A 14105-nucleotide genomic window follows, 5' to 3' on the forward strand; every position below is an offset into this window, starting at 1 on the left:
AATTAAAAGCCCACTCAGTAATTTTGGTTGCTAATCCACAATAATCACGTCAACTAATACCTTGGTGGATCATGGTACTTGCAGTTTTTTGTTGTTGTTTTTTTATCTAACCAGTCACAATACAGCAAAACCAAGGCATGGTTTATTTGGCAAAATGTCAGTTTACTATTCCTTTTGATATCTTACTTGACAAGTGAGCACAAAGTGAAAAAGTGATGAATTTGTTTCCATGGTGAATAGCTGCACAAAGACTACAAAAACATCCAGATATTAAAAACAAAAAAGAAGAATGAAATGTGGAAGACCGAAGACGAGCAAGGAACAAGTGTTGGCCCGACACTTATTTTAAATACTTTTTTTACTAACTTATTTTTACTTACTTTATTAAAAATGTCTTTTTAGGAGAATGATTCTATACTATAAAACCATATTTTTGCCTTTTTATTAGCCACCAAAAGTACTGCCTGGGCCTTTAAAGGTTTAAAAAAACATGTCAGTTTGGGATGGTGACGAGGTCCCGGGCTCGTTACCTTCAGCGCCTGGGTGTTTGAGGACGCCGACAGGCACCATGACGGTGGGCGGGGGCGAGCTGAGCGCTCCCGAGGCCTGGGCCTGCTGAAGGGGCGGGATGGTGGAGCAGTACTCGGACGGGTTGTTGGGGTTTGGGCTCTGGTTAGAGGCACCGGTCGAGCTCTCCCACGCTGGGGCGGGGGAACGGGTGAAAGAGAGCTGGTTAGCATCTCCGTGGCTTCAAATGCGTCCACGGGATTAGCCGAGGGCTGCAGTGAAATTAATCTGGGCTCAGTGAGCAGAAGGTAATTGGGTTGTAGGCTAATCTTTTCTGGGACACTCCTGTGCCCTTAAGCGTTGGCACTTCATCCATTGGCCCTGTACAAACTCAGCGGTCTGAATACGTCTTGCTATGATTTCGTCTTAGCGTGATTCTGTGCAATGAGCACATAAGTAATTATAATGCCCATATTTAAGCTTTACTGAAGCAGTTTTAAGCCGTTTCAGCAATAGCCACAGTTCAAAATAACTTGGGGTGGGAAAGTCCATATCGGAAAGGCCAGCGTGTATGCAGATTAACTCCCACCAATCACTGTGGTTCCCCCGTACATTAAACCACAGAAAAGTATTTCATATAGGGACACAAGAACAGTCTTCCGCTGTCATTCATCTAAAAATTTAGCCAGTGCCGGATGACATAAATGACAGAGTTTATAAAATTGTAGCAGAATTCGCCATGAATTCTATATACAGAGAATGGCCCTCCTCACCCACCCCAGTCTTACACCCATTAAGCAAACACCCAAGTTATTCATATTCGACAAAAAAGTCTGGCTTCTGAAGCTGAATTATTTGTATTGTGTAGCGTGCGGTCAAGCCTTTTCTGCGACACTCACTGTTCATCAGCACAGAGTGACAGGTGACGCAGACGCGAGCCTCCTTCCTGTCCATGTACATGAGCCGACACCTCAGACTGCAGCAGGCCGCGCAGAACACCTGTAACACCCCACAGACAATGATCATCGTCGCTGGCGCTTCCCTTGCAGGTCACAACAGGTTCGGCTGCCCTTGACCCGGGCGGCAGCACCAGCAGGTCTTCCCCCAGCCAAACACGCAGCCGACCGCCCCCAGCGGTGGAAATGACCGCAATGACCCTGAGATCATTACGTCATCTCTTTGCGGTTCTGAAGCGGTCTGCCATAGGCTCATAAGAGAGTGGTATAACCAGCTGGGAGTCTTGGGGATCTGAAAGAGGCGTTTTACCAACCGCCCTTCACCATTCGCCTCACAAAGGACTAAAAGCGCCCGAGAGCCTCAGGATTTATGGGCTTGGACGCGACACAGGAAAAAACGAACGCGGGGACGCGCGGCGGGGCGAGGTTTATGGCGCTCGGCTCGAGTGACAGATGGGCTGCGGGGAGGCCCCCGTCCGCCGAGCCGCCTGCGGAGGAGCGCCGCGGAGGGTGGCTCAAGGAGAAATGACGACAAGCAACGCCGCCGCCACCGTGGGCCCGTGAAGGGCAGAGCCAAGGAGATGGGCCCGTGGGCACTCAGCAGATTTATAAGCTCCGCCTCAACGGAGCAGCAGAGGATACTGGGACTGGGAGAGGGCGGAGGGGGGGGGTCGGCGCCTTGGGAATTAACCACGCCTACATGCTCATAGTCTGTGTTCACGGAAAACTGAGAGGGGGAAAAAAAAGGGAAGGTCACGCTGTCATTCGTTCAACTATACATGTGATTTTTTAATTAAATAAAAGAATGTCATAAGCAGACAAATAGACTTTACGTTTTCAAAATGCGAGAAAATTATTTTAAAAGACACATTGACACCCACACACTATGAATACACAGCCCATAGCTTGAGATGACAAACACCCCAGTGTCTGAATGGAAGTCCCTCGCTAAAGATGCCGCAGCAAGCTAAATACGGAGGAACATGCTGTAATTGAGAACGCTAAATCAATATCAAACCCTGCGCCCGAATCTAATGAGACTTTATGCCCGTCTGTGAGACAGCCCCCACGGGCTCCACCGCCCCTGAGCAGCTGGCACCACTGTGCCCCTCGGCAGAACATCTGCTTATATCGCCAGGAGTAATTAGGAAGCCTTACAACAGCCTTCCCCACAATTTACACAGCACCTTCGCAGACGCAATACCTTCAGCCCTCAGCAAGTCACACAGGAGTCCCGCATGCAGCCACCTGTTCTCCCGCCTCATTTTTAAGTGCCTAGCTGGTGGCGGCAGTTTGTTTAGAGCGGCGTCGCCACATAACAATCTTCTGTTTTGCTTCTGACAGCAAAACAAAGTTCAGAAAAACTAATTATCTTAAAAAAAAAATAATTTCGTAGAAATTCAGATTTAAAATGATTTACAATATCATTCACTCCATGCTTCTGGACCTTTTAAGTCTTTGTTTTATTCTACATCATGGACGTAAAGACACCATCAAAAATGTCAATGACTGGTGTGTGTGGGGGTTATGCTGAAAATTCCCTTACCTTCCCGCAGGCTCGACAGTGATGTCTCCGCTTGGTGAAGGTGAACTTGGCCTCACACTTCATGCAGATGGGTGCCTGGGAGTCAGGGACCCACACAGGGGCCACTTCTCCCAGAGCACTGAATGGCTTTTTGGAGAGTAACCCAAGGTGCCCAGCTTGGACATCATTATCTGGGCTTTCGGGGGGCAGCAGCAGAGATGGCATCAAGTCCCCTCCTAAATGAAACCCTGCTCCATTCTCTCCGTTCACCCGGGTCAGACCCGAGTCCTCCTGGTATCCATCGGTGGAGGACAGGTCGGCTCCAGGCTGTAACTGCGGCTCCAGGTTCTTGTTCTTGCCGTGTGGGCCCGGCTCACTCAAGGCCTGGCCCGAAAGCAGTCGGGTGCCCTGCAGCTTAGTGCTGACGGGCTGCTTGGGCCGCGCCCCTCCGTATGACACGCTGGCGGTCTGGAGTTGCCCGCCATCAAAGTTCAGGGACCTTGCACCCAATCCCGTTCCCCCCACCTCTAAGCCACGGGTTTGGTCAAAATACTCCAGCTTGCTCTCCTCCACCTCCTTCTCCTCTGTCACAGAGTCCTCCTTTGAGAGGGGAGCCTGAGAGGATTCGTCCTCCGCCAAGAAACCAGACTCCTCTATGTCCAAGCCTTCGGGGGAGCGGACCGGAAAGTGGAAATCTCCCTGAAAAGTTGCCTCAGTTTGCTTTTCTTCCTCTGGTGAGACACTTGAAACAGTGCCATCACTCTCCTCCTTCTCTCTTGCCTCCATGATGGTCAATGTCTCCTGTGTTGAAATATCTTTAACATGCACGCAGGTTTCCTCACTGTCACTCAGTTCCACAATCCCTCCATTCAGGATCTTTTCTGGCTGACTTGTGGCATCTGACTCCATCCCTTCGCAGTGACCTTCAACCCCCACAGATGCTGTGACATCTCCCACTCTGGCCCAAGGCTTCTTTCGTACATCCAGGTCATGCTGTCCCTTTGGTGACCCGATGATGCTGTTGTAATCCTGCAACTTCTGCATCTCGTTCAAAGTGAGGTCTTCAACTCCAAGTGTAACCAAATTCCTCTTCTCTTTTTCAACGGAAAAATGACATTCTTTAAAATAGTTGCCCTCCATTTCCGTATGCTCTTCAAGAGCATCGTTGTGGGGCTGTGAGATCTTTGTTTGGTTGATTGGAGGAAGGTCTTCAGAGCAACCTTTGACACCGTCCAGATCGTCGGAGCAACCGTTGACATCCGGACAGCCGTTCTCCAAGGCCGGTGCAAGATTCCCGGAGTCTGTCCTCAGGACTGCTCTGGGGGATGGGGCTGCTGGAACCTCACCCTTGCTGCTCACTAGCTTGCCAATGTTGGGCTGGGGAGAGAGGGATCTGGTGTCGACCCAGGCCTCTGGCTCCGGGGAAGGCTCCCGCTCATCGCCATTGGACAGGTTTGCCCTGGTCCCATACGGGCTCTCTTCAAGGGGCTTGATTCTCAATGGACGGGGGTCCCGGGGGCACAAGTCCTCATCGGCATTCCCGATGGCAGGGTTCAGGGACAACAGGTGGGTGGACGGAGCCAAAATCTGGGTCCACTTAGCATCAGAAAGAGTCGAAGTGTCTGTCTCATCTGTTGATACAAAATATATATATATATATATATCGCTACAGTACTCATTAAAGTGGACTAGTAAATCTTCAAATATGTATTAAGATTCTCATGTTAACATGCCTTAAACACTAAAAGAAAAATATAAGCCGACAGATTAGCCTACAGAAAGTTCAACATCAAAGTGAGGAGTATAGGTAAAAATTTAACTCTGCTCCCTGAACTCTGGATCCTGGCCAGTCTACCGTCCTCTGCCACTGGGCCAGACCATACAAGGCATCCCTCCCAACTTTCCCTGACGCTCCAGTCAACTCCTTCACTATCCCAAGTTTCACTATCAGAACTCAGCTGTGACAGAGCTCAGACTTGCAGCACACCCTGCCTTTTTCAAGGCTAAGTGGGGCTAAAGGTCAGGCTAACTAAGGGCTTTAGGTCTTGCCCATGGCCCTACTCACCTAACAAGGAAACATGCTCACAATAATGCCCATAGACTTTAACTAATTAACATTGTAAAACTGAAGTCTCATACATTACTCAGGGTTAAAAATGTTTCTTACTTTAATATTAGATGTAGGGTTTACCTGTATTCTTGCTGGTAAACTACCTAGCTATCAGTTGTGGTTCTGGCTTGCTTGTCCAGTAAGATAGTAACAAACTAGCACATTACACTTCCACAAAAGTGACATATTTGGTCCTTATAATTCAGATACATAATTCTCTCATCCTGGTTAAATACAAGTGAACCCATAAACCTTATGGAAACTGAAATATATAAACGCTGACAATTAATTCTGAGGTAATGAATAATTTGTTGTTTGTGTGCTATATTTAATGTTCATCAGCTTCAGCTGGGTCATGCCATCAGTGAGGAAAGTGAGAATTTGGCAAAAATTGCAATTTCTGAATCCAACTGCATTAATAGTTACTGCTCATGTTTATTGCACAGCAATGCAACTTGAACGAATGACCCAATACCAAAATATACTTGCCCCTCTCTTGTGCACTGTAAAATAAAAGGTAGGTGTCCAACACTGCCATTGCAAGAAGCTTGTATATGGTCACGGTCAGAATCTAATGTGACATCAGGAGTGAGAGTTCTCTTGAGTGCATGCTTACGTTTCTGGTCACTTGGCCACCTGCATGCCACTGAACGCACACAGCCCTCTCCTACATAGTGCACCAGGTAAGCTTACTTGCATTCACCCAGCGCCGCAGTAGGGAAATCTACATGGTCTGCTGAGACAAAATTACTTTCCTCCCTTCTTTTCTGGGGAGCTGATCAGGAGGAAAGTTCTCACAAGCAGAGCCCACACCACTCTTTCACCCACAGAGGAGATGAGCATGAGGTCACACATGTCCTGGTAATGGTGAATGGGCCCAGCATGACTTGGCTTTAGACCAATGGAGACACCTCAAAACAAACAATGGACTGTATAAATCATGCAGCTACGTACACTGAGCACGTACCACTTACTACTTCATCACTTTCTAGTGAACATCCCAATGACCACTTCTCAACATCTTGGTCAGAACACAGAATTTTGCACATGCTCCAATTTAGAGGATACAAAAATATAGGAATCTTTTTATATTCTTTTATTTCAAAGCATTTTCAGGGCATTTGCATTATAATAAATTTAATTGACAATCATGCTTTACAAATCTGTTTAGGAAAATCTGCTTGTCCCAGTTTGAGACCAGGGAATCTTCCTCCCTTCAAAAGAACTCCATTCAAACAATCTGATACCGGCATGTTTAGAAAGCAACTTTACGTATGATCCCCTTCTTAAAGCGCCCTTAGCTGTGCAGGCAATGTCACAGAATAGTCGTGCAGCCTAGATGAAATCAGGTTCAAGCAATTTCTCTGCCAGTCTAAATTGCCTTCACTGCACAATTCCTCAAACGGGAGGCTAATCTCTTAAATTAATACTGCCATCTGTCCTCTGAGACTGACACAGACTAATATAAACTATTAAGCCTTTCCTTTTCCCAAACACGCATTGCTGCACTGTTGCACCATCAGGGTATTCTCTAAAGATGTCACTAATCGAGGAATATTAACCAAGACCACCTCGCTGAACTCCATTTTGAGCTTGAGCCGAGGGAGTATGCAGATTTAAGCATTTGACACAGTTTTGTGTGGATCAGACGCCGTTCCAGAAAAAGAAGCGCTCAGCAAATGGAGTCAGCTCCTACTCTTTTCAGAGGGCGACCAGCCCTTTTTACTTGAATCCCACGTGGCTCTGACCGCTGCAACTCACTAGGCAGAGCAAGGTTACCCACCTTCGTTCTGTTCAAACTCATCCAGCACCTTGTCGAGGTTAAAGGCTTCTGCCTGGAAGTAATTCTCCATGGGTCAGGAAGCTCCACCCTGCTGAATGCTGTATGGATCTGTGGGGAACGCAGTGAAATTTAGGTCAGGGAAGTAGCCTCTACACCAGGGGTGGGCAATGAGGGCCGTATCTGTTTCTGGTTTCCATGCCAACTTCTGGCCTTAATTGCTTAATTAGCCCTAACATTAATGCCATCTGGCATTTTAGCTACATTTCTTGATAAGCACATGAATGACAGCTGAAGACTGCTCTCTTGTCTGTATATGAGATGTTTTACTGTGATCTAATCTACCAATAAACCAGCGTTGGTGTGTACAGCCAATTAGCTCATTTAGCCAGGGTAATTGGTGGAAACAAAAACCTGCAAAAACACCGGCCCTCCAGGACTGGAATTGCCCACCCCTGCTCTACACCAAGCAGTAGTGGGGGAAAGAATTACTGTAGCGCAGTTTACAAGTGTGGAAAGCAATTATCACTTGAAAGCCGTGCGCTCATGTCATAGCATTTGTTTTCTGAAATTGTACCCCTAAATGAGCTATAAAATGATGGGTTTATACACAGCTTCATGTAAAAGAGCTAATATAATGCATCTAATCTGTTGCGTCATCAGCGAAGCTACAGAGGGATAGAGGTAAGACAATTTGGTTAAAACCCAGCACATTAGCACATATCAATACACGTGTTATAACAGCAGTGGAGCAATAATGTTAGGATCGAAAATGAGCAGAAGATATTCATAGTAATATGTTAACCAAACATGTCAGCGAAGTAACAGCAAAGTTCACATGTAATAAAATAAAAGGAAGAGCTCCTGGTTCTGAATCACTCACATTTTGATAAGCTATGCACCATGGCTTAGTGAACAGGTTGTCTCACAAAGAAAGGCTGGGGCTTGAAACCATAGCAACGTATGAATTCAAAATTCTTGGCTAAGCCCTGGTAGCTGCAAATGCTTCATTCCTTTGGGGAAGTTCCCTCGTCAAGACATATGCAGCACTAGCACAAAGACTATTCAGATTTCCTGGAGGGAAGCAACGAAAGAACATGGGCACAATTTTCACTGCGCTCTGATGATCCACAAAGCACCTCTGCATCACTTTCTTTTTTAATGTCTTTTCCCCTCGTATCATCATATTCATTATCAGCTCGCGTCATTGCTGCAACCTCTGCTACTGATTCAGGAGAGCAAAGTCAGGTGTGTGCTCCCCCCCGACATGCCACACTGACTTTTTACAGCTGATAAAGAAAGGCAATGTTCATCAAACAACATGTACAGACTCCAAAATATATTTCAAAAAGCTCACAGATGAGATGCTATATTAGAATGACTGAGTGTACTTGTGAGAACACTTGGCCGTCGAGTAGACTATAATGAAGTTAATTAAACGTATTAAATAATGCAGGAGAAAATGAAACCACCAATAGCAACAACACTACGAACTACTACTACCAATCCCAGTGTCAGACAGCTTTCGTTTTTCCTTCATTTTCTTTCTCACATGCCAGTAGCAAGTTACATTTTTATTCCTTGGTAGCTGTGCCTACTAGATTTGCTAAAAATGGAATGCTAATAAAAAAACAGCAAATGTAATTCAAGGATCAAAGATGCGTAGAGGGAACTAACAGGTAGTTATGTGGCTAATGCCCTGGGCTTTTCCGTAGCGAAGCGTCCAACAGTCTGACTTTGGCGGTGCCAACTGTGGCCTGCAGCCTCACAGTGGGAGGCACATAATTGCATAATGGCAGAGGTGCCCCGGGAGAGGAGGGCATGGCCGCAGAAAAGCGAGGCCTCTGGTCAATCAGGCAGCTGTGGCCTGTGTGCGCCAACCGCGCCAACCGCGCCAGCTGCTCGCGCAGCGCAGTCCTCCGGGACAGCGGCTACACGGCTCAGCTGGCGGGGTGTAAACAGGAGGGGCAGCTGCACGCTCGTCCGTGCTCTCCTGAACTGACAGAGGGCACTGCGGGGATTAGACAACTGACTGCACTCTCCAAATTAGGAGAAGAGAAACGGGGTCTATAAACCGCATTTAAAAAGATGCAGTGAGCACTGACGTGGATGGCATCTGATTTAAATTCCAAAACATGCCAAGAGATAGTAGAGAGAGACTCTCTGTAAAAGTCAAAGACCAGAAATGATTTTCCCTTTGTGTTTGCCAAAGCACTATTAGGGGAAAAAGGTTTTCAATGCCTTTGTAATGAAAACCATGCTTTTTTTTGTAGTGCGTCCGACTATGTTCCTCCTTAAAATAGGCAGGTAAAGTAAGAACGATATTGCAATGTACAAAATCTTTTTTGTAAATAAAACAAGCATTTGAAACAAAAACAATTTTATTAACCAAATTATAACCTAAAAATTATATATGTTGTATGTTTTCAACAACAAAGCCTTAGCGTGTCAAGCTGATTTCAACACTGGATTTCCATTTTCAAAAAATGAGAAAATTCTGAGCTCCAAATATATTTCAAAAAGCTCACAGATGAAATGCTACAGTAGAATGACTGAGCGTGTGTACTTCTGAGAACACTGAGCCATAGACAAGACTATAATGGAGTTGAACACATTCAATAAAGCAGCAGAAATCCAAAACCACCAATAGCAATGATACTACAAACTACTTCTTTAGTAATTTCTAAAAAGCCACCAAGCACTATGCAAAATTGCAGGCAGCAGTAGACATTGTTCAATAGTTACATGTCAAAATGTGCTTTCTAAAAAATTGGGCTTTGAAAAGTTAACTGAAACTGCACTGCAGAAGCTTCATACTTCACACACTTTTTCCATTTTTTTAATGCAAATCAAACTATTAAGAGACGTACTGTGCATTTGGCTAAGAAACCAATACCACACAGTACCATTCCCATCTCAAAATATCTTACAACTCCATTAAAAGTCCAATAGCAACCTACATATGTGTTTCCAAATGGCAAGTATCTCAAATAATGTTGCAATGAAGTGCTGTACAAGACCAACTCACATTTCCAGACAACAAATCCATGTTACGTAAGCATGCTGTTCCAGATTTTCTAAATCTATTATGCAGATCTTTCTGCTTTGTACATTTGGGACCAGACACACTTGGGTTTTCACTTTGGGCAGCCAGACCAAATTAGCGGAAAATAGTACTCCTGAGTGTAACTCATCTCAATATGACGAACTCCTGGAACTCAGCCACACGGCTCACGGGAGGAAGAGTGGCTATAATTACCGCCACAACTGAGAGCGGATGTAGCCCACATGCAGACACACTGAAAGCCAGTGCCAGGCTCTGTCTGTAAGCCATTTGCTTGTCGTTGCCAGTCTGGGTGTCAAACTACCAAACCGGCTACAAACCTCATCACATCAACTAGCCCTCTTCTTTCAAAAAATAGCCATACACTCCCTCATAAAAGGAATCTTTGGAAATGAGGAAAACATGGCTGACCTAGGAATAAACTCAATTAGAAGGATTCCAACTGTCCAATTTTAATAAACCATCCTTTCTCTCGAGACGTAAATGTAGGTTCATTCAAAACTTTCTAGAATGTCACATGGTTCTCTCTGAGCGAGTCAGAACTCACTGATGATAAAAATGGATTATTTTACATTTTCATAAAGTGCATGAGGTACTTACATGCTTGACTGTGCATTCCTGTGAGTCTAACCCGATTCTCCTCCTCCCCCAGTTGATGACACAAGCCTGCATTGAGTTCACAGGGAACATAAACAAACAAAACCTGTCAAACGCTGAGTGAAAAGCCAAACAACTGAAAAGAAGTTAGAGATAACATACCATTCTCAAATACTTTTAAATGAAGACTGCTTTAAGACTGCTCGACTGTTTTCCCCCTCTATGTCTATACAGTGAAATCTTCACAGTGCACAAAAAACAAATTTATGCACACCAGACGTTTAATAAGATTTTGGCTGCCTATATCTGATCAAAGAAATTAATTTTTTTATAGGAACATTGTGTTCCCCATTTCACTGAGATGCAAAACTGTGCCTGATAGTACTGCTGGATTGTATCAATAACGAGAGGAGGGAAGTTAGATTCTAGTCTCTAACAGCAGTTTGGAACATTCAATCATGCATTTCATTACTTGATACAATTTTTTTTTTTTTAATTCTAATTAACTTTACAACACTACTGCAAATGAAATGAATGGATTCCCCACTGAGTAGATCAGTAGCACAATCACCATTCCACGTAAGTAATGTAGGTGATGAAAATGAAGCTGACAAATACTTGTTTTAATGACCTATGCTGCCTCCTTCATTACGTTTTGTGATCACAGTTAATAATGGCAGAAATTGCTTCAGCTTGACAAAAAGTTTAATATTGTCCGCTTACAACTTCACACAGCTATAGCTTTGCACAAGCCCACCAGACTGATGCAATCTCATTCAAATAGAATCAACATTTCACATCAGGATATAGCTATGAACCAGAGAGTCCATGCATAATTTGGTAGCCATGGGCAACAAAATTCGGTAGACATGGGCAACAAAAACTGTTTCAGATATATTTTATACTTTGAGATCAATGTTATATAAAAGATAAATGTGGCAATTGGAAAGAGTAACATTTCATGAATTTGTCCTATTTTAATTTTGTAAAATAAAGCATTTTGATTTTGACTGAAGGTTGCCTGGTCTGACAAATCTCAATTTATCTGCTGCAACATGCAGACAGGGTTAGAATTAGACATGAACACCCTGAATCCATGGATCCACCTGCCTTGAGTCAAAGGCTGGTTGCCGTGTAATGGTGTGGGGAGTGTTTTCTTAGCAATCAGGTCCCTTGATACCAATTCAGCATCACTACCATGTCCATCCCACAGATGGCCACATCCCTCTGCTGGAAGTATCCTTTTATAAATGGATACTTCCAGCAGAATAATGCGCAAAGCACATATTATCTCAAGCTGGTTCCATGAAACATGACAGTGGCATAAGTTTACAATGGTCTCCACGGTCCCCAGATCTCAATCCAACCGAGCACCTTTGGGATGAGTTGGAACGGGAGGTTTGCAGCATAACTGGCCGGCTGAAAAATCCACAGGAACAGATTTCTTGAGTCAGATGATATCGCACGAGCATGGACCAAAATCCATGAAGAATGTTTTCACCGCCTTGCTGAATTCAACCCGTGAAGAATTCAGGCTGTTCCGGAGACAAAAGGGGTCCTACCCGGTACTAGATAAGTACACGTAATAAAGCGGATGATGAGTGTATATCAGCTTCAGCTAAAGCTTCTGAACAGCACCATGAGAACCATCCTTTAAGCCTGAGCCTCTATTTGGACTGCGATTGACTGGTTGCTTTTACTGGTAGGAATCTAACTCACCTGCACCCAGATCCTCTTCAGCAGTATCAGTGGAACGCACTGAGGCCAGTCACCAGGCAGTCATTCCTTCCCGTTAGATACACACCTGGCACCCATTCCTGCAACAAGCAACAGGGAGCCATCACTGTAGGATGAGGAGGCCAGAAGACAGAACTAATCAGACTAATCAGAATTACAATTCACATTTGTTGCTAGGACTTGTGCCAGGCAGGTTTTTTACACTGCACCTGCCTTTACACTATGCATAAATGTAGCCTTGAGATATTACTTGTGACAACAAATTCCACACCACCTTGGTTACACGTACGCAGTTACGGAATGATCTACGAGTGGCATGGAACAATGACAATAACAGTCACTATTTATTTTATTTGATTAACAAGCATGCCAAATATTTGAATAATCTATTGGTAGCATAAGTAATGGAAAGTTTTCTCAATTGCCTCAGGCTGCAGCAACGTTCCTTGTCAAGTTAAATAATGCAAGTAACTGAAAAAGAATACAAGCATCAATTCACAGTTCCATTCAAAGTATAGGCTAAATTTAAGTGCCAGATTTCTCCAATGTCACATTGTGTTCAATGTCTGCAAAAAAACTTTGGTGCAAGCAATATCATGATGCACAGAACACGAGAATGGATTTTTATGTCATCAATGTACCTTAAAATTCAGGCTTGGAGAACAAAGAGTAGGCATATTTATTGACAAGTTCAAATGAATCTGAATGAAGACAAATGCTGTACAATTCTGTGATTTAAAAAGAAAAAAATGCTATCAGAATGGCATCAGCATGTTAGCAATCCTAACTGTCACAAAAACCTCAGATGTAATTACTTATGATATGACTCAAAGTCAGATTCTGAGAGATTTCTCTTACAGCCATTGGCAGGAAGCGAGAGAGTCCAACAAGTCCTCTTGTTCACTACCACCAAATGTTTAATGAAAATCTTGTCAAATTTTGCAGAATCTAGACTCCAATACACATATCATCAATTGTCTAAAGATGCCCTATGTAAACTGTTAACTGCTAGGTAATTCACATTACACTACGATCTATACGACTGCAGTGAAACTGGCCACAACCGGTTTTAAAATGCAGTAGTGTGAGCATTAACAACTTATTAAACAAACCAAGAAATAAGTGAACTGCAGGAAGGAAGTGTAGATCAAAAACTGTGAAATTCAAATTGAATTCAAAGTGCATTTCCATCAACAATTAAAAATGGCCCTTGATACAGCTACTCACTACTCACAAACATTACAGCACACTAACTATTACTTAAACTATTTCCAAAACTGTTTAGTGAAGATGAAAAAAATCTATTCAGGGGTACTTTTCGAGTAACCACTTTGAGACTTAGAGAGATAGCTCAGATTTTCAACAGAAGCTGCAGTCTAGGATTTTCCTGCTTGAATAAGCCAGACTTTGTAGATGGACAGATTATTAGGGAAGTACATGGCTATAATAGTCCTGAAGAATAGTCATTATAATAACAATGAACACAGCTTGTTACTCTATCCATTCCATACTGTGGATCCATGTAACACTAGACCATTCCAGGTGTAGTGTTCATTCTGCCAACTCCTAAATTATTAACACAGGCCAAACAAACCAATCAAGTTTGTAGCATGTCAATAATTCAACTGCATTATAGCCTTGGCTGTGCTGTGGTCAAGGAAGAGGTTGGCCAGTATGCTGCAGGGTTGAGAAGCAACTGCGTCTTCGGAAAGCCAAAAAAAAAAACTGCCATAAATCAGCTTTACAGAACCAGCAAGGTAGCCATTACCATGCTCGTATACACCAGACTTTGCACAGCACACGGCTGATCTCCTGCCACGTAGCAGCGT

General features: G+C 44.0%; 1 protein-coding gene across 2 annotated transcripts in view; it reads right to left on the bottom strand.

Moving 5' to 3' along the window:
• The window catches only part of LOC135252516 (zinc finger FYVE domain-containing protein 9-like), a 35841-nt gene that overhangs the window by 16423 nt on the left and 5313 nt on the right, over positions 1–14105 (bottom strand). For both annotated transcript variants that reach the window (XM_064330676.1, XM_064330675.1), the window contains exons 2-7: positions 12259–12356; positions 10543–10608; positions 6882–6989; positions 3010–4619; positions 1407–1506; positions 531–701 (exon numbers count right to left, since the gene is read on the bottom strand). In XM_064330676.1, coding sequence (XP_064186746.1) covers positions 531–701; positions 1407–1506; positions 3010–4619; positions 6882–6951 — 1951 coding nt within the window. In that variant the 5' untranslated portion in view covers positions 6952–6989; positions 10543–10608; positions 12259–12356. The remainder of the gene's footprint in view (positions 1–530; positions 702–1406; positions 1507–3009; positions 4620–6881; positions 6990–10542; positions 10609–12258; positions 12357–14105) is intronic.

The sequence above is a fragment of the Anguilla rostrata genome, chromosome 4 (assembly GCF_018555375.3).
Source record: "Anguilla rostrata isolate EN2019 chromosome 4, ASM1855537v3, whole genome shotgun sequence".
Taxonomy (NCBI): domain Eukaryota; kingdom Metazoa; phylum Chordata; class Actinopteri; order Anguilliformes; family Anguillidae; genus Anguilla; species Anguilla rostrata.